The sequence below is a fragment of the Eublepharis macularius genome, chromosome 1 (assembly GCF_028583425.1).
Source record: "Eublepharis macularius isolate TG4126 chromosome 1, MPM_Emac_v1.0, whole genome shotgun sequence".
In the NCBI taxonomy this organism is placed as follows: Eukaryota; Metazoa; Chordata; class Lepidosauria; order Squamata; family Eublepharidae; genus Eublepharis; species Eublepharis macularius.
Window position 1 is genome coordinate 235168254 of NC_072790.1, and position 20305 is coordinate 235188558.

The 20305-nt window shown below is 45.5% G+C and overlaps 2 protein-coding genes across 2 annotated transcripts; both read right to left on the reverse strand.

Moving 5' to 3' along the window:
• Positions 1-5794: 5794 nt before the first annotated feature.
• Positions 5795-6736, reverse strand: LOC129325466 (olfactory receptor 6N1-like). The gene has a single exon (XM_054973125.1). It carries the CDS (start codon positions 6734-6736, stop codon positions 5795-5797), a length of 942 nt encoding a protein of 313 aa, XP_054829100.1.
• Positions 6737-17865: 11129 nt separating this feature from the next.
• On the reverse strand, positions 17866-18819 carry LOC129325473 (olfactory receptor 6N2-like). The gene has a single exon (XM_054973137.1). It carries the CDS (start codon positions 18817-18819, stop codon positions 17866-17868), a length of 954 nt encoding a protein of 317 aa, XP_054829112.1.
• Positions 18820-20305: the final 1486 nt, after the last annotated feature.

Genomic DNA, 20305 nt, shown 5'->3' on the forward strand with positions numbered 1-20305 from the left:
AAAATAACAAATCATACACTTGCTTTATATTTAGAAAAGAAATAAGAGTTCTTTACTGCAGGAACTCCATACTTTGATAGGAAAGGAGGAGAGACAGATCCTAGCTACCTATCTAGTCTAAGGATGGACATGGGATGCTAGGACAACGCCTGCATCCATGCTGCAAAGCTGGAGGGAGGAGAAGGAAAGAGGTGTTGCCTGGAACAAAGCCAGGAAGAGAAGGAGAAAGAAGAAGGAAGTCAGGAGGAGGAAATCCTGAGAATAGCAGTCGGTATATTAAAGGACAGTCAGAACTGTAAACAATATTAAACAGTAAACAGAGTGTCCTGACCTCTCTATCTTTCTAACTCTTTGGTTTGTCCCCCTCTGACAGTTCTGGATCCTCCTCTTCCAACAGTCTGCTCTGGAGGCTGTGTTGAGGAGACTGCCTGGAAAGCTTTGATTAAAGCTGGTTCCTTAAACAAGTGGATTACAGACGTGTTCCACAATGGCAATGCTTTCCTCCGGGGCAAGGAGACTTTTCTTGACACATAGGGTTCTTCTGCCATCGGCAGAACCGTTTCACTTGGCTCCCTGCAGAGAGGGAAAGCGCCATTGTTAGGGGAATGGATTTGCGGGACCTGACTGATTCTCATCATTAAAGTGCCAAACACAAAAGCAGCATCGAGCCTCCCATCACAGACAAGAACGTGGAGAGAACAACGTACGCTGCTCTGAGCTCCATGGAGAACAGTCAGGATAGAAATGTGATTGACAAATGGGGGGGGGAGCCCAAGTTTGACATCCTCTCGAGACTCTCCAGGTACGCAGGGAATTAAAACGAAAAACAAAAAAACCCAGAAGATACTGGTATGCATAACCTAACCAAATTCCACTCTTTGACAGGCTTTAATATTTATCCGTGTCATACGTTGACTTGGATCCAGCACAGTAAGAACCAAGTTGTGCCACATAAACGGAAAATGGTTTTGCCCTCCCATTCCCTCTGCCCCCTGATATTGTGATCAGTGGATCGCTAGGAACACCACGAAGGCTGAAGGGGGGGGGCTACAGTGGGAGGAGACAACTGGTTATAATTACCCTCTCCTGTGCATGGAAGTGCCTTCCGTAAGCCAGTCTGGTGACTGGAGTTTCAGACTAGGATCTATAAGACCTTGGCTTGCTGGGTCACCGTGGCTGGGCTAGTCATACGCTATCAGCCTAGTTTACCTCGCAGGGTTGTTGTGAGAATAAAATGGAGGGTGCAGAAGAGAGCGACAAGAATGATGAGGGGTCTGGAGAATGAGCCCTACGAGGAAAGGCTGAGGGCCTTGGGAATGTTTAGTTTGGAGAAGAGGAGATTGAGGGGGGACAGGATTGCTCTCTTTAAATATTTGAAAGGCTGTCATTTGGAGGAGGGCAAGGAGCTGTTCCAGTTGGCAACAGCGGGTAGGACGTGAAGCAATGGGCTTAAATTACATGCACAAAGATACCGGCTGGATATTAGGAAAAACTTTTTCACGGTCAGAGTAGTTCAAAAGTGGAATCAGCTGCCTAGGGAGGTGGTGAGCTCCCCTTCACTGGCAGTTTTCAAGAAGAGGCTGGATGAATACTTGTCAGAGATGCTTTAGGCTGATCCTGCACTGGGCAGGGGGTTGGACTAGATGGTCTGTATGGCCCCTTCCAACTCTATGATTCTATGATTTTATGGTCTGTATGGCCCCTTCCAACTCTGTGATTCTATAATTCTGTGATAAGCTGCTTCAGGTACCCATTGAGGCGAAAGGTGGGGTGTATATGAAGTAGATAAATAAGTCATTGTTAAGAATGTTGATTCAGAATAAGAAAGAAAATGTAGAAGTCAGCAGCTACTTAGATTGAGATAACTCTGACAGCAGTGCTGCTTCTGTGAACCTGGGCAGATCGTGAGAGGGAGGGCAGAAAGGGTTACATCAGTGTTTAGTTTTCATGGCTCCTTCTTACATGCCCAGGGTATGGTCGATTGCCACCTTGGGGTTAGGTAACAATTTTCCCCATACCAGTTTGGCTAGGGATCCTGTCGGTGTTTTGCTATCTTCAGGGCATGGAGCAGGGGTCACTTGGTGTGTGTGTGGGGGGGGAGGTAGATGTGAATTTCCTGCATTGTGCAGGGGGTAGGACTAGATGACTCTGGAGGTCCCTTCCAACCCTATAATTCTACAATTCTGTGATCTTTTTTCTTTTGTCTTTTGCAAGGTGCAGCAGCCATGCTTCTCTGACTGTGGCCTTGGGAGTACAGCCCATATTTACCAAGAACCAGCCTCGATTTTTGGCTCCTGGCCAATCGCTGTCCCTATTTTTGCTTTTGAGGGATGCTTTATTTAAAAAAAATTCTTTGTGTTTTTTTCTTAGCGTTGCCATCTCTCGAGCTTTTGCTCCTTCTTCAGGCTGTTGAGGTATATCAGTCTTTTGAGTGGTTCCATCTTGTCTTTCATGCTTGTCTGTGTCAACTCAACACCTGCGTGTGACAATCCCACACAACTCACAGTCAGCCTTGTCACACATGCGGTACATTTTGAATAACAGAACTGCAAGACAACTTTCAAATATTTCTTTAACCGAACGAACAAAAACAGCCTTTTGGCTTTTAAATCAGTGAGGCGGGCAGGCTGCTCTACCATAAAGAACATCGCTGCCACGCATGTAAAGAACATCGCTGCCCATACCGGGATGTATGAGTGATTTACCTTATTTTGAACTTACGTTTGGTGGTATTAAAAAGAAGCTCCTGAAGAAGCAGGCGCGAAATCTGCTTGCAGCCGGACTCAGATTGAGCATTGTTTGGGAGCACGATTTTCCTCGTTGCCCCAGGGGAGAGTGGGACCCCGCCAGTGTTTCCCTCGTGATTACCATACCTCCACCGGATTGGAAAGAAACTAAATTAAGAAAGCAACGGCCCCATATATGGGGGCTACTGTTATTTTCCCGGAACTGATGTATAGACTGCAGAGTTGGGAATGATACCGTATTTAACTGTAATTATGTACCAGTAGTTTCTTGTGTGAAACTGTCATGTAGAAAATTTGTATAAGATACCTTTTGTATGAATTGTTATAAGCACATTGCACTTTGGAACTAATTGATTGAAGTATCTTACAAATACACATGAATTGATTTTTTGCATCCTGTGGGTGTTTACCTTCACTTTTCAGATTGCTGATTACAGGTGCAGCCAGTTTTCTCCATCACTGCCATAAATCAAGGCTACCTCCAGCAGACACAATACAGTCTCCTGCAATATGTTAGGTGAAGAGAGCAGGAACTTCGAGGGTGAATGTTCCTTGATATGAAAACTAGGTTGCTGCAAGCAAGCAAGTCCCTATTTACACCGAAATGTTGCACAAGTGTATTTGATGCACTGCAGCCTGAAATCTTTTTGCACAAAGGATGGCCTAAGGTGGATCCACAACACCTCCTCTGTTGCTCTTGAAGCTGATGCCAAGCTGCACTCTGGATGTTTTCTATCCTATCCAGTGATTCCCCTGCCCCACCCCTGCTGTCTTTCTCCCCTATTTTGTTTTTGGTTAACCCTCAGCCCAAAGAAAAGAGCTGCTGACCTCAGATGTTTGCTGAACACCTTTTTCTTTCTTTCTTTCTTTCTTTCTTTCTTTCTTTCTTTCTTTCTTTCTTTCTTTCTTTCTTTCTTTCTTTCTTTCTTTCTTTCTTTCTTTCTTTCTTTCTTTCTTTCTTTCTTCAGACTGTTTATAAGCACTGCTGGCGCCAGGGTTTCTGGCGCCTGCGGCAACCCCCTATGCGTGCCACGGACTGATTGATGATGTCATTGTGCGATGATGTCATAACGCAGCACAAGCCGGGGGCATTTGCCGGTAGATGGCTAGGGTGGCGGGCAGAGGCCGCTCCGTGCTCTGCACACCACCCCGGCAGCGGCTTGTGGCTGCTACACCTCTCTGGGGGCATGTGGCGGCGGCTGCAGCAGCTGCAGGCGAGCCACGCCAGCTCCGCAGCGCGCACCTCTGCCCCCAACACCCCCTCCGGCACCTCTACGATGCCCTCGCACCCTGAGGCCACCGCCTACCTGGTCTCAATGGGCACGCCAGCCCTGTTTATAACCTGCCTTCTACTGTTTCCCCCTGAAGGTAGCTCACAGTAAAATAAAATCAGAATGAATCCAGTCTGTAAAACAATTTAAAACAAGAACTATTGAAAGCTTCTGGTATAAATCACTCACTTCTGGTTAACCAAAGTCCCTTCTAAAAACCAGGAAGACCAGCACATGGACCAAGTTTCTGGCCTCTGTTGGCAAGCCTTTACATTTGGTTGGGGCCAGTACTGAGGAGGCCTGGAAGTGGGAATATGCTGGAGAAAGACACAACACGTTGTTGCTGTCTGGTGAAGTATAGGGCACCCAGATTTATACAGCTTTATACAGAGCCTAAGATATGTGAGTCATGAAGGAATTTAACAGAAAGAATCAGAACTAAAATCAGTAACTGCAGCCAAGCCTGGAAATAAATAGGTAGATAATGAATTCAGCTCAGAACCTATGGAATGTGTGTAAATTGCGCCACTCTGTGCAAAAGGTAAATTGCCATTTGGTGTTTCCATGTATGTCTTCAAGGGCAGCCCCACATAGAATTGATTACAGTAGTCAAGTCTTGATGCTAATGGAGCATGGATCATGGCTAATGAGAGGATAGAGCCTTTTGTGATATTGGTCACTTGGGGACATTTTCATTGGCCCTAACAGAAGTTATTTGACTGACAGAAACAAGTCCATCCAACTGTTAACGAGACAGCTATCAAAAGTACAAAACTGCAAACAGCTAAAACATTAATGGGAAAGGACTGAAACAGAGCCGTCAGAAGTCATCTAGCCAGATCAAAAGAGTGGCAGAGGGTACAAAAATAGCTCAATCAAATGTTTGAGAAACATAAACATGCTTTCATTTGGCACTTACAAGCTGGGGGCTACTTGAATATCCCTGGAGAGGGAGTTCCAGAGGTGGGACACTGGAGTGTGCCCATAGTTTAGTTTAGCATGCTCAGAGAAGCCCTAGCCCAGGATCTCTAAAGATGGCAGTACCCAGAAGACTATCTCAGGACAGGCAAATTCATATGGTAGCTGGCAGTCCAGGGCCACGGCTAGCCGTCTTCTTCACTAGGAAGGACTGCAACAGTTCCAGACGGGGCTTCAGAGAAATTTGTTGTCGAGCTGGCAATTCCCTCATCACCAGCCAAAAGGTCTAGAACCCTCACACTAAGCCCATGTTTTTATTGTGTATCGAGCATCGGTGAAGTGTTTGCGTAAGATACGGTGAGGACGACCTGTTATTTTTTAAGCTTAGAAGCTTTCACCTGCTTAGAACAAATCTCTTCTTTAAACAAAAAAATCCCTGTAGCTATTATGCCCTAGCCAAGGTCTAGTTGAAGTATGCAAAGCAGCACATTTGTCTATGTTTCTGTAATATGTTCCACTCCCGTTCATCATTAACAGGGAGGTAAAAGTTATGTACAGCTCTGGATTTAGTGACCTTCCTGCCCCTAGCTCAAGTCGCTTTCAAATTTGATCTTAACTGAGATCCTCTGAGTATGTCTGTAGTTTAGGTGGGTAGCCGTGCTGGTCTGCACTTGAACAGCAGGATTTGGGTCCAGTGGTACCTTAGAGACCAACAAGATGGTCGGGGTGTAAGCTTTCCAGAATGCCCTTCTTCAGACACCATACCCAGCATCAGTTTGTATTTCAACGGGCTCATGATAGATCTGGGGCAGATAGGCAGCTCTGTCTGTGACCTTAGCTTCTGATGACCTGCCTGGGCTATTCTGCTTCCCTAGCCTTCAATATCTGCCGCTGGAACATTCTCTTCAAGGCCGCTTTGATTTCCTTGTTTCGCAGGCTATAGATAATTGGATTAAGGAAAGGGGTCACAACGCTGTAGACTACGGCCAGCGCTCTGTCGTAATCCAAGGAATAACTTTTTGTCAGCCGGACATACATGAACAAAATGCTCCCGTAGAAGATCAACACCACGGTCAGGTGCGCAGCGCATGTGGAGAAGGCTTTTTTCCTTCCGGCAGCAGTACGGATCCGGAGTATGGCTCCGATAATACGCAAGTAAGACATTAAGATCAGGAAGAAGGTGGCCAGGATTTTGCAAGCGTTGATGATGAAATCGACGAGAACGTTGACCGAGGTGTCAATACAGGCCAAGCTCAATATTGGTGGGAAGTCGCAGAAGATGTGCTCGATTTTATTGGGGCCGCAGAAAGGCAGCTTGGAGACCAAGATGATTTCAGCCATGGGGCCTAGTAAGCCACAGATCCAACAGCTGGCGGCTAGTTTGAGGCACAGGTGGCTTGTCATGATGGATGGGTAGCGCAAAGGGTGGCATATGGCCAGGTACCTGTCATACGCCATCACTGTGAGCAGGTAGCACTCGCTGGCTCCCAGAGAGTGGAAGAAATAGATTTGCATGAGGCACCCCATGAAGGAGATGCTCTTCCTGTTGCTGAGTAAGTTGGAGAGCATCTTGGGGATGGTGGCTGCTGTGTACCAGATCTCCAGGACACTGACAAAAAAGTACATGGGCGTGTGGAGCCGGGAGTCTGTGTGGATGACAATGAAAACCAGCAAGTTGCCAATGATGGTGAAGAGATAGATGATGAGGAGCAAAAAGAAGAGCGGCGTGTTGAAGTGCTGCAGCTTTGGGAAACCCATGAGGAGGAACTCGGTGACCTTGGTCTGGTTGGAAGGCTCCATATCAGGGAACAATGGTCTTTAAATCCATGAAGCCGTAGGCTCATCTGGGTTGTGGAAAGCCAACTGCTGGGTTACGAGGCCCCATGGAATTGCTCTTTGGAAGGGCTTGCTGCTAGTACACACACTTAAGGAGCTCCCTGTCTCCTACCTCTCTTCGTGCCAGCAGGTGAGATCACAGCAGTGGAGAGAGTTTCTCCATGGCTTGTTCCTCACTCTGGTACAGCTCTCAGTTCTTGTCTTCTGTTTCCTGGCTCCCTTGATCCGTTGACCCACCGTCCTGGCCTTGATGTGGGTGAAGTCATAACTCTGGCTCCCCTTCTTGTCAAGTGATTTTGATGCCATGGGCTTGCAGCTCAGCGGGCCCCATGATGCCTGGGTGGGCAGAGTTAGAAGTGGGTTTCCAGGTCAGAAAAGGTTAGAGCCCCCTGTTGCAGAAGGAATAAATCAAGAGGCTACTTATTCAAAGGGCAACAAGCATGGAGAAAATAGTTTGCAAATTAGGTAATTAAATAGGAATACAAAAACCGTTCCCAGCTTGATTCTGGATGGCATGTTTTTCATTAGCTGAATCTTTTCTTCTGCTTTGCATGCCGATCGTCCCACTTTCTATCCCTTTCTGTCTCCAGTCAAAGGATATCTCAGGTACGATGTGCTAGGAAAGATGTTCCTCTGCCTGGTGCAGTGGTTAAGAGTGCGGGTCTCTAATCTGGAGAACCGGGTTTGATTCCCCACTCCTCCACGAAGTCAGCTGGGTGACCTTGGATCAGTCACAGCTCTCTCAGAGCTCTCTCAGCCCCACCCACCTCACAGGATGTTTGTTGTGGGGATAATTATAACATTCTTCATAAACTGCTCTGAGTGGGCATTAAGTTGTCCTGAAGGGCGGTATATAAATCGAATGCTATTAGGGGACCTTGGAGAGTTTCTGCCAATCAGAACAGACAATATTGAGTAGATGAGCCAATGGTCTGACTTGGTGCAAGGAAGCTCAATATTTTCCAGGCTGTGGCTAATAGAGCATGCTCTTTCTCAGCTGGAGATCCGGTGAACCATCTGACAAACAGCATAAAAAGTGTTGGGCCGGATGGCTCAACAGGGGCAAAAGTAATGATAGCATAAAAATACCTACATTTTATAAAAAGCATTACTACTCTCCTTTTACAACTACGCATCTGGGGTTTTGCCAAATCTGTGCTATTCATTTGAGCTCCTAAAACCCAAAGCCACCCAAAGAAAAAGTATTTCCAATACATTAATAGCAAAAAATGAAATAATAATGAAATGGCTGATTCCGCACACGTTGGATAATGCACTTCCAATCCTCTTTATAGATCATTTGGAACAGATTTTTTCATGTGTGGAACAAAAAATCCACCTCAAATGACTGATAAAGTGCATTGAAAGTGCATTATCCAACGGGTGCGGAATCAGCCCATAATAATAACATTCCATTTATATACTGCCCTTCAGGACAACTTAATGCCCACTCAGAGCAGTTTACAAAGTATGTTATTTTATCCCCACAACAATCACCCTGTGAGGTGGGTGGGACTGAGAGAGCTCTAAAGAAGCTGTGACTGACCCAAGATCACCTGCCTAGCTTCAAGTGGAGGAGTGTGGATATTGAACAGTACAAGCTATATGGACAAGTCAAAGGGGAAAAGGTAAGAAGATAATTTCATAAATGTTGCCAAGGTGAGGGCACTAGCTCCCCTACTGCTCCCCGGAGCACTAATTTGCCCTGTGGAGCAAATGTTAAAGGAAAAAAAAAGGCTTTTAAATGCTTGATGGGATATCTTCCATATAAAGAGGGAGATAATGGTTTGTCAAACAGGACAATTTCCAGTTACTTCCCTAAAAGTGGCAATGCCCCCAAATCCATCTTCTTGACCCATTTTGCTCTGGTGTGATTCGACCCGGCTCAGGGAGGATTTCTCAAAAGCACTTTCACTCTTATCGTGCTCAAATTATCCTAGGAAAAAAACCAACCACCCAAATCTCTTTCTAGCTCCGGTGACTGCATGGCATATTGCTCAGACAAAGTTATTATCACAAAGCTACTATTTATTTAAAGTGCATGTTCACAAAAGCCTCCGGAATTAGAAGTAATTGTTCTTGTCAGCTGTTTCAGATGCTAATTTTGCGAAGCATGTCACGGCCGCTACTAGGACTAGTAAAGAGTCCAGTAGCACCTTTAAGACTGACCAACTTTATTGTAGCATAAGCTTTCGAGAGCCGCAGCTCTCTTCGTCAGATGCATGGATACTGGGACTAGGGAGTCCACAGTTAAGATTCCCATCCCGCCCTGAAGCTACTGGGTGTTCTTGGGCCAATCACTCTCTCTCTGCCTAACCTACATCACAGGGTTGTTGGGGGGATAAAATGGAGGAGGGGAGGAGCCCTATGTTTGCTGCCTGGAGCTCCTTGGAAGTAGGCAGTAAATCCAGGACAATTAAGAGGAAGCACATCTTCACAGACTTCAGGGCTCTCCTTCAGTTCCTAAACTTTCAAACTCTACTGGCAGAGAAAACACCTTTCCCCATCACAGGATCATCCAAGATGCTCCAAATTAGAAACACAGAATCAAAGCGGCAGCGCCTCCGTCACTGATGACAAGGAACACTCACCTGTCCTCAAATTTCTTGAGAATGTTCCTTGACTTTTGCAGGTTCAAGGAAGTGGTGGTGCTTGGAAGCTGGCGAACAGGGTCTCCAACCTGTGGCTGAAATTATGGACTCTGCTGGAGATGAAATTGCAGGCATTACCTCTCCGTTGCTTATGTATTTCCTCCAGGTCTTCAGGGGCTGATTAGGAACCTAATGGGTTGGATTGATCCAGACGATTTCTGGGAACTAGCGATGCCCCTTGGCATCAAATTAGAGAGGATGAATTTTTTTTACAACATCCAGATTTGACAGCAAGACGGTGCGTAAAGAAACCAATTGATGAGCCAGGGAATTCTTGTAAAGCTCTCCCCTTGAGGGTTTTTGCTGGTTTTCCTATTTGACAAGGAAAGTAGATGGTGTTTGAGCACTACGCTTTACAAGGATGCTTGCTCTTGTTTAACATGGATAGGAGGCTTTCCTCTGAGCACGGAAGCTGAAATCTAGAACGTACATAGTCCGAAGTACAGTGAAGAATCAGAAAACAGGTTATTTCCTCTCTCTCAAGGGCAGGGCTCATTTCGAGGGGGAACGCGCAGGAACGCAGTTCCAGCAGTTCACCAAAGAGGTCACATGGCAGGTGGCCCCACCCACCTGACTCTCGGCCATTTTGGGCCTGCTTTACCCTGGGTTGGGGCCGAAACGGCCCGGATTGGGCCTCTGATGGGTGGTGGATCACTCTCCCACTCAGCAGCAGCCCGATCCTGGCCATTTTGGGCCCCTTTTCAGCCATTTTTAGCCCCCTATTTGCCATTTTGGGCACAATTTCGGCTCTGAATGGCCAGGATTGGGTCCAAAACAGCCAGGATAGGAGATGTCAGGGGGTGTGGCATATGCAAATCAGTTATGCTAGTGACACACTTCCGGTGATGGCAGGGGGCATGGCATATGCTAATGAGTTATGCTAATGAGTTCCTCCAGCTCTTTTTCTATGAAATGACCCCTGCTCAAGGGTATCCCCAAAGGGTTAGTGGGATGCACTTGAGGCAGACAGACAAAGGGTGTTCTAGTTTGCAGGGCGATCAGGGTGTTTTATATGCCCGTTGTGTGCCAAATTTTGGGTTTCTAGGCAATGGAGAGGGAGGGAAGATGGCATGGTATAGCCCAATCTCATCAGATCTCAGAAACGAAGCACGATCAGCAACAGTCAGAAATTGTATGGGAGATCACCACAGAAGAACGAACTTGGACTGCAGAAGAAGGCAATGGCAAACAACCTCTGCTACTCCTTGCTTTGAAACCCCCTTGGTGGGGTCACCATAAGTCAATTGCAACTTGATGGCATAGACGTATGAACATAGCTAATAGAGAACTACCCTATATGACACACCCATTTATCCCCCACTGCCTCCCAGGGTGAACAAAATGATATGCAAGTGGGTGATGTGAGCCAGAGTTGTGCAGTGGTTAGAGTATTGGAACTAGGATGCCAGAGTTTTTCAGGTTTGAATCCCTGCTCTGCCATGGAAGCTTGCTGGGTGAAAGCTAATGAGAGGAGGAGACTTGGGGGATCTGAGAGGGAGAGTTATGCTGGGCTCCTGGACAAAGTGGGGGGATGACAGGAGCCTGAGAGCGGGACCACAAGTGACGCCTGACACAGGTTGGACACTAGTCAGCTTCCCTCAAGTTTTGATGGGAAATGTAGGCATCCTGGTCTTGCAGCTGCTGTCCAATGGACTTTTCAACTGTCACTTGTCCAACATTCCACCAAGCTTCCTACATTTCCCGCCAAAACTTGAGGGAAGCTGGCAAGTGTCCAACCTGTGTCAGGCGTCACTTGTGGTCCCACTCTGAGAACCAAGGGAAGGGGCTGTGGGAAAGGCAAAGGGAGGATCCATGGCAGGAAAAAAGAGCCATGTCAGAGGAATGGGGAGAAAGAGTGTGGGAACCATGGGCCATAGGGAGAAAAAGAGAGAGAGAGATCAAGAAAAAAGGAGAAGTTAGATCATAACTACCAACCTTGAAGAGCATGTGCGGTATCCTTAGGGGTTGAGGTAGGTTAGTTGAAAAAACCTGACCTGGAGTGTATAGCTGAATCCCAGAATCCCAGACTTTACATACTTAATTTCCTATATTTAGGATGTGTGCGTGTCCTGTGATAGCGGAGTCAAATTAAATTATCGTATTTGCTAAGAAACTGATTTCCTTTGCTTGTATGAGTTTGGGTGGAAAGCTACTATGACCTGAGAGTGTACTGATATCACAATTAACTAAAAAAAAAAAAAGATTGAATTTTTGGTTGCAGATGTGCTAGGACTCTGGAGATGAATTTTTTGTCCTTATAATTAACTCAGGAAAGAGACTTGCTTGCTCTCTTGGATGTGTTAGATATTTGGCTTAAGAAAATCCCTTTATGACTTCTGTAAAATTTCTTCTTCATTGTCACCAGGGCTTTTTTCAACAGGGACGCAGTGGAACAGAGTTACGGCACCTCTTAAGAATGGTCACATGGCTGGTGGCCCCGCCCCCTGATCTGCAGACAGAGGGGAGTTTTGATTGCCCTCTGTGCTGTGGAGTGGCACACAGGGCAATCTAAACTCCCCTCTGTCTGGAGATCAGGGTGTGGGGCCACCGGCCATGTTACCATTTTCGCTGAGGGCAATTTAAACTTTAAAAAACTCCCCCCTTGTTCCAGCTGACCCAAAGTGACATCATTGTGCGGTTCTGAGTTCCACCACTGAGTTCCACCACCTCTTTTCCCAGAAAAAAAGCCCTGGGCCATTTCCAGACGGCTTACCTTCTGCCGCTCCATGCCGCAACGCCGCGGCTCGTGCTGTGGCGAACGCGAAATATCGCATTTTCTCGCGTGAGTTTTGCACGATGTTGTGCAAAACTCGCGCGAGAAAATGCGCTATTTCGCATTTTCTCCGGCACGAGCCGTGATGTTGCGGCATGGAGCGGCAGAAGGTAAGCCGTCTGGAAACGGCCCTGGTTGTCACAAACGCTGACCGTTTCTTGTGGCTGGAACCTGAAATGACCTTAGCACATCAGGTTAAGATGGTTTGCTTGTAGGATGAACTTTCTTGCAAAAGGGTACCTGGAAACCTCCTTTTGCATTTTAACAATTTTTAGCACTTATTCCCTCTGAGTCTGATGAAGTGGCTTCTTTTCTTTGGCACTTTGGCATCTCTTCTCTTTTCTATTTTCTGGGGAAGCCTAAGGACCTAGATTACTACAATGATGCTGACATAACAGCAAGCTCAAGCAAAACGTGATGTCAGGTTCTGGCAGTTAGATCCCCATAGTACTCCACTGCACACACTCCAATGTATGAATTAAAGTAACTTTATTAGAGATCTATCAGTATCAGCATCCTCAGACAAGGGTATTGGCAGAAGTGATGTTTGAAAGTTTGGAGGGGTTAGTTATAGGGACAGTTCCCAACTTTGGGATATGGACGGTTAGGATTCTGGTGCGAAGGGGTCAGGAAGTGGGGGGAAGGGTTTTGAGACAGAAGGAGAGAAAGACTGGAGGAGAGAAGCAAAAATGACTTCATTTTCAGTTTCCAGACTCAAGCTGGTACTCAGGGACACATTCTCAAGTGGCTGCAAAAACGAAAGTAGACGCCGCAGTAGGCACCTGTGAGATAAGCAATTCCCAGCCAAACAGGTCACCGGTAATTCAACTTTATGCACTCTCAGAGGACCAGTACACAGCACAGAATACAGAAAATACTCATGGCAGATATGTAGGGAGATGTATATGACACATGACATGGGAAAACGGGCATCCATCCATCCATCCATCCATCCATCCATCCATCCATCCATCCATCCATCCATCCATCCATCCATCCATCCATCCATCCATCCATCCATCCATCCATCATGAAAACTTCACATGCAATAAATTTTGTTAGCTCTTAATTTGCTAGAAAAGTTTTGGCTTTTTTGGAAGCTGCAGATTGACAGTGCAGTCCTAAAAAGGGGTACAATGGGCTAGAAGGGTATGGGTCGGTTTAGGATTGGAGCATAAGACGACTACCCCCCTATACATTTTTTTGGGTCTGCGCTTTTGCAGTGTTTGCTTGTTCATTGGTAAGTAGAAGGGCAGAAAAGACACAAATGAACTGAAGGAAGGTTATATTGTCGAAGGCTTTCACGACCAGAGAACAATGGTTGTTGGGGATTTTCCAGGCTGTATAGCTGTGGTCTTGGCATTGTAGTTCCTGATGTTTCGCCAGCAGCTGTGACTGGCATTTTCAGAGGTGTAGCGCCAAAAGACAGAGATCTCTCAATGTCACAGTGTGGAGAAGATGTTGGCAGGTAATTTATATCTACTCAGGAAGGTGGGTTTGGGCTGAGTCATCCTGTAAGAGTTTCCCAGGGTGTGGAATGCTAATGAAGGGAGGCTTCACTGTATCCTGAGGAGGTTCTTTTGTATATGGATTGGTTCTTGATATGCTAATCTTCTCTGCAGGGCTATTGTAGGGTGGTAGAGTATTTTGTTAGCCTGGTGTTTTTCAGGACTGGAAACCATGCTCTATGCTCTGAAGGAAGGTTATTGCTGTGACAATACGCAAGTGTAGGCTGGAAGGTTATTGCTGTGGCTGTGCAAATGTCCTGCAACATCTGGAAATGCTTCAGTTCCACGTCAGGGAAAAGACCAGGGCCATTTCCGCATGTCCTAAAAAGAGTGCCCCACTCATCGAATGCTAGCAGCTTTTCCGTGGGATTTCTGACATCTCCGTTTCCAAAACAGATGCAGACAGTTTTCGCAGCACCGCGAAAATGGAAGCAAAACGGCCTGCATCTGTTTTGGAAACAGAGATGTCAGAAATCCTGTGGATAAGCCACCAGCATTTGATGAGTGGGCTGCTCTTTTTAGGATGTGTGGAAATGGGCCATGTGGAAATGGCCCATGTAATAAAAGGCGAATTGATTAATTGTGAATTGCAGGCAAAGAAGTCTTCTTTTGGGGGGAAGGATCTATTTTATCTATCCCTTCCAGTAAATAAAACTGAAACTTCAGCATTAGGTCTGCCTCCTCTTTCTTTCCAAATCTAAATGTGCTTGTTTATACATACACTCAAAGATCTTAGAAAAGGTCAAGGATGCATGTGGGAATATGAACATGAGTGTAACCCTTATTCCACGGTAATAATAAAGAAGGATCTTCGGTAACCGGTGCTCAGAAAAACTGTTCTCTGCTTGAAATCTTGGAGAGTGGCTGCCAACCAGAGGATCTGAGACAGACCTGGACCAGAGATCAGAGAATGTTCCCTCTTTTGTATCTTTTTATATTTGTTTCCATCTTATCAGCAGTCTTGGTTCTCAGATTTTCATAATTGGATTGTATTTCCCTGGTGAATGCAAATAGCATAATTTTTATATGCAATGTATACAGTGTGTCATTATGTGTAAGATAGGTAACATCGGCAACTGCCCGTTCATGGACATTCTCTGTGGTGGCTCCCACATTAAGGAATGGTCCACCCCACACTGTTAGGAAGGCCCTCCTGCCTCTATCGTTTCGCAAGATGTGCAAAACAAACTTGTTCAGGAGGGCATGTTTACGGAGGAGCAGAGCCGTGATGTAATGGATCAGCTCAGGAGCTGATCTTTATTAGGGATACTGTGTTTTACTTTTTGTTCAATTCTTCAGTCCCAGGCCCATTGCACTGTTGTTTGACTAGGAATCTTTGCTCTTAGACTCAATATTTGTTCTCCTGTTTTGTAATCTGCTTGCTGATCGACTGAAAATCTTTGTTTTACTCGAAGAAATCTTTGAGGTTCTGAATAGTTCTAATTGTCCTTGTAATCCACCTTGAGTCACAGTGAGAAAGGTGGACTATAAATGAAAACGAACGAACAAACCAACCAAATGACAGACAAATAATACTGGAAAATAGGTTTGAATTCTACGAGCTGCTGAATAAGCCCCTCTCATGCCACCATCATAGTTGCATGTCCATTTCCTGGACAATAGCGTTTCTCCCTTCCAGTCGGACCCTTGCAAGGGAAGAGCACAGAGCAATTCCAGCCAATCCCAAGCTGCTGAGAGCTGCCCTTCTCCTTCCCCTATCCTTTGTGGGGTGGAAAGAGAGTAGAAAGCCTGGCCTTGTTCAGAATGGGCATAGAATTTGAACCGTTCCCCCAATTTTCTTGAAACTTAGAGATTCTTTCATGGGACAGGCAGAAGAAGTTACCTTGCAATTTTGGTGACATTTGGTTGAAAACGACTCCAGCTCCCCGGAAAAAAAGTCCATAGGGAGTAATGGACAAATTGGGGAATGCCAGGAACAAAAGCAGTAAATGATGCTAAGATAAAAAAATCAGGGATGTGATTTGCACTAGAATGAAAATGCATTGAAATGGGGATTTGGGAGTCAAAACAGCAGGGATAAGCAATTTGAAATCATTCTCTGGCTAGATGGACCAATGTGTTGTCTCACATTGTGCTGATGCTTCAGTAACAGAGCATCTGCTTTGCATGCACTTGGCCCCACGTTTCATCCCAAGCAGCAGGTGTGGGAAAAGACTCATTCCCATGAACACGCATGAAGCTGCTTTGATGGGCAGACCATCCATCCATCAAGGTCAGTATTGTCTACTCAGACTGGCAGCTGCTCTCCAGGGTCTCATATAGAAGGTCTTTCACATCACCTGCTACCTATTTTTTTTAATAAAATTTTTATTGGATGAGGTAATATACAATCATTACTTAATACAATATATTTATCCAATTTAACTCTTCTACATGTCTATATACCCCACCCCCCTCCCCTCCCCATTTTCTTTGTTGACTTCCAATGACACTCGAGCCCCCCGTTTATTCATAGATATTATTATTGTTACACTATATTGCTAATATTTATATCATGGTATAGATCTTAATATATTTTCTTTCATTAAAGTCCTTTGTATAAAATTTAAAGTCCCTCAAAAGACCACAATTGCCCTTTAACATCACATTTCTTTTCCAAATATTTCTTGAACTTCTTCCAATCTTCCAAGAAAATTTCTGGATCTTGCTCTTTCAGATTTCTAGTTAGTTTGTCCATTTCGGCCATGTACAACAACTTCCTTGTCCATTCTTCAATATTCGGTATTTCTTCTGTTTTCCAATATGGAGCATATAGAGTTCTTGCTGCTACTATCATATAATATAGCATTATCTTATCATTTCTATTAACCTCTTCTAAATGTAAAGATAACAACAACATTTCTGGATTTTTTGCAACATTATATTGTAATATCAAAGACATTTTAGCACATATTTTAGACCAGAAATCCCTAGCCTTTTGACAAGTCCACCACATATGAAACAAAGAACCTTCATGCTCTTTACACTTCCAACATTTGTTTGACAACTGTTTGTTAGCAATGGCTAGCTTTTTTGGTGTTAAGTACCACCTATACAACATTTTATACCCATTCTCTTTAATACTGGTGCAAGTTGGTATTTTTAAGATATTTTTCCATAACTGTTCCCATGCTTCCATAGTTATTTCTTTATTACAGTTTATAGCCCACTTTACCATTTGAACTTTTACTGTCTCATCTTCTGTGAACCACTTCAATAACAACTTGTACATTTTAGATATTACTTTAATATTATCTCCCAATAGTATCTCTTCCAAGTCTGAGTTTTTAGTTCTAAAACCTGCTTTTCTTTGCTCTGAATCAAATAAGTCTTTGATTTGTCTGTATTGTAGCCAACCATATCTAAATGGCAAATCCTCATTTCTTTTAAGCTTCAATTGATCATCTTCTAGTACTGTCAGTTCTTTGAGGGTAAGCCATTCTTTCACGTGATATTCCAAATTTGGATTAACTACTTCAGCCGGCACAATCCAAAGTGACCTGCTACCTAATTCTTAACTGGAGATGCTGGGGATTGAACCTGGGACCTTCTGCATGCCAAGCAGATGCTCTGCCACTGAACCACAGCCCCTCCCTGTGACCTCTCTGCTCTTGACCCTGAAGAAGCACTTGCCAGAATTTTGAGATTGGTGGATTGATAGTGTATGTGTTTTATGTGCCGTCAAGTCGCCTCCGACCTGTGGTGACCCTATGAATGAAAGACCTCCAAAAATATCTTCTCATTAACAGACTTGCTCAGATCTTGCAAACTGGAGGATGCGGCTTCTCTTATTGAGTCAGGATTGATGGTGTGAATGGGCAAAAGGCAGCTGCTTTTCGTTGGGGAAAGCCAACTGAGAAAGTTAAAACTGCACATTCTGCCAATCTTTTCCATACAGATTTGTTTTCAGCAGTAAAAAAGGTCAGAGCCCCCCTCCCATGAGGTTAGGCCTGTGCTGATATGAATAAAAATGGAGCTGGTTTGCAGTCATGCATTGGGCTTTCTTGACTGCTCTTATGGTAGGACCTTATACGTACCAGTATTACAGTTATAATTTTGCCCCGCCCTTCTTAAGCAATGTTAGAAGCGAAAACGATAGGGATGGAGCTCTTTTTTGAGTGCCAGTACTGGATGCTGACCCTTCCTTCTGGTCAAAAGACTTCAGTGCACAGGACTTCTTCTGCTGCTGGTCTTCAGCTGGACTCTTCTCCGTATTGCTTTTAGGATCTCTTTGTTCCGCAAGCTGTAGATGATGGGGTTGACTAGAGGAGTCAGGACAGCGTAGATCACAGCAAAGGCTCTGTCATAGTCTAACGAATAACTCGTCTTCAGCCTTACATACATGAAGATAATGCTCCCAAAAAAGAGGAGGACCACAATCAGATGGGATGCACAAGTCGAAAAAGCCTTCTTGCGGCCCTCGGCGGTGCGGATCTTCAGGACAGATTGGATGATCTTTATGTAGGAGATCATGATGAAGAGGAAAGTCACCAGGATAATGAAAGCATTGACTCCGAAGTCCACCAAGACGTTGATGGAAGTGTCTGTGCAGGCCAAGCTGAGTAGCGGTGGGAAGTCGCAGAAGATGTGCTCTATCTTGTTGGGACCACAAAAAGGCAACTGGGATACTAAGATAACTTCCGAGACGGGACACATGAAGCCACATATCCAACACCCAGTGGCCAGTCGAACACACATCTTGGTGTTCATGATGGCTGGGTACCTCAGTGGGTCGCATATGGCTAAGTACCTGTCATAGGCCATCGCTGTGAGCAAGTAGCATTCGCTGGCTCCCAACGAATGGAAGAAATAAGTTTGCAGGAGGCAGCCAGCAAAGGAGATCCTCTTCTTCTCACTGAGCAAGTTGGAGAGCATCTTGGGGATGGTGGTGGCTGTGTACCAGACCTCCAAGAAGGACAAGACACTGACGAAAAAGTACATGGGCGTGCGGAGCCGGGAGTCTGTGCGGATGATGGTGAAAATGAGCAGGTTGCCAAAGACGGTGAAGAGGTAGACCAGGAGGAGCAAACAGAAGAGGAACTTGTTCATTCTCTGGGTGTTTGGGAAGCCCACGATGATGAACTCGGTGACTTTGGTCTGGTTGGACTCTTCCATTTTGCTTGTGGCTCTGTCGGTGGAGCGGTTAGCATGCCAACAGCATCATAAACGCTGCACATGTGAGTCACTGAGAAGAGGACAAAAGATAGAAAATTAGGACTGTGTGCCGTTAAGATTAGAAGGCGGAGGAGAGGATCAGAGGCTGCAAAATGATTTGGAAGGTGGACCTGAGGACAAGTCATATAATACAATTCAATATATTTAAGTAGCCGCTAATTATCATTGGACTCTGATCTGGACAGCCCAGGTGAGCCTGATCTCATCAGATCTCTGAAGCTAAGCAGGGTCAGCCTTGGTTAGTAATTGGATGGGAGATCTCCAACGAAGACCAGGGTTGCAGAGGCAGGCAATGGCAAACCACCTCTGTTAGAATCTTGCCATGAAAACCCCATAAGTCGGGTATGACTTGAGGGCACTCTCTACTGCCACTAATTATCATTGGCAGGCCCATAGCTCAATCATAGAGCACCGACTTTGTAATAACATAATAATAATGACCCCATGGCACAGAGTGGTACTGCAGTCCAAGCTCTGCTCACCAAAATGTCATGATGAGACATCCCCCCATGGGTCAGTAATGACTCGATGCTTGCATAGGGGACTACCTTTACCTTTTAATAATAATAACATTCAATTTATATACCGCCCTTCAGCATGCCTTAAGACCCACTCAGAGTGGTTTACAAAGTATATTATCATTATCCCCACAACAACGATCACCCTGTGAGGTTAGTGGTGCTGAGAGAGCTCCGAGAGAGCTGTGACTCAACCCAAGGTCACCCAGCTGGCTTTAAGCGGAGGAGTGGGGAATCAAACCCGGCTTTCCAGATTAGAGTCCCGCGCTCTTAACCACTACACCAAACTGGCTCTCAAGAAGGTCCCAAGTTGACCTTCTATCTGAGGCTTCAGCTAGTGTAGACCAATGCTACATTCACAGGAGGTATTAAATCAATCAAACGATATTTTTAGGAGATTGCCCATTTCTCAGTGGAACAGCATATACTTCATAACAAAGAAGATTCCTGGTTCAGTTCCTGCCACCTGTCACTAAATGTTAGCATCTGCTGGGGAAGACCTCTCTCTGCTCAAGGGCTCCGAGAGCTGCAGCCAATCAGCCATGTGACCATTTTCAAGAGGTTCCGGAACTCTGTTCCCCCGCGTTCCAGCTGAAAAAAAGCCCTGGCTGTAGCTCTGTGTTAGGGCTTATCATACGGCCGGTCTCAAGTATGATTCCTGAGCTCTCTCGTTAAAGGGGTAGCAATGCTGGGAAAGGCCCTCTGCTTGGGAGAGGGGCTTCCAGTCAGAAGAGATCTTTCTGTGCTCAGTGGATGCTGGGCAGTGGAGCTGGGGAAGAACTCTACCTCAAGGTCTCAGAGAACTGCCGTCCGTCAGAGTAGATGATGCGACAACATACAGAACAGCGGCCTGAACTCGGTATAAGGCAGCCTCATCTAGTATCTGGGAGGTGGACCTCAGAAATGCT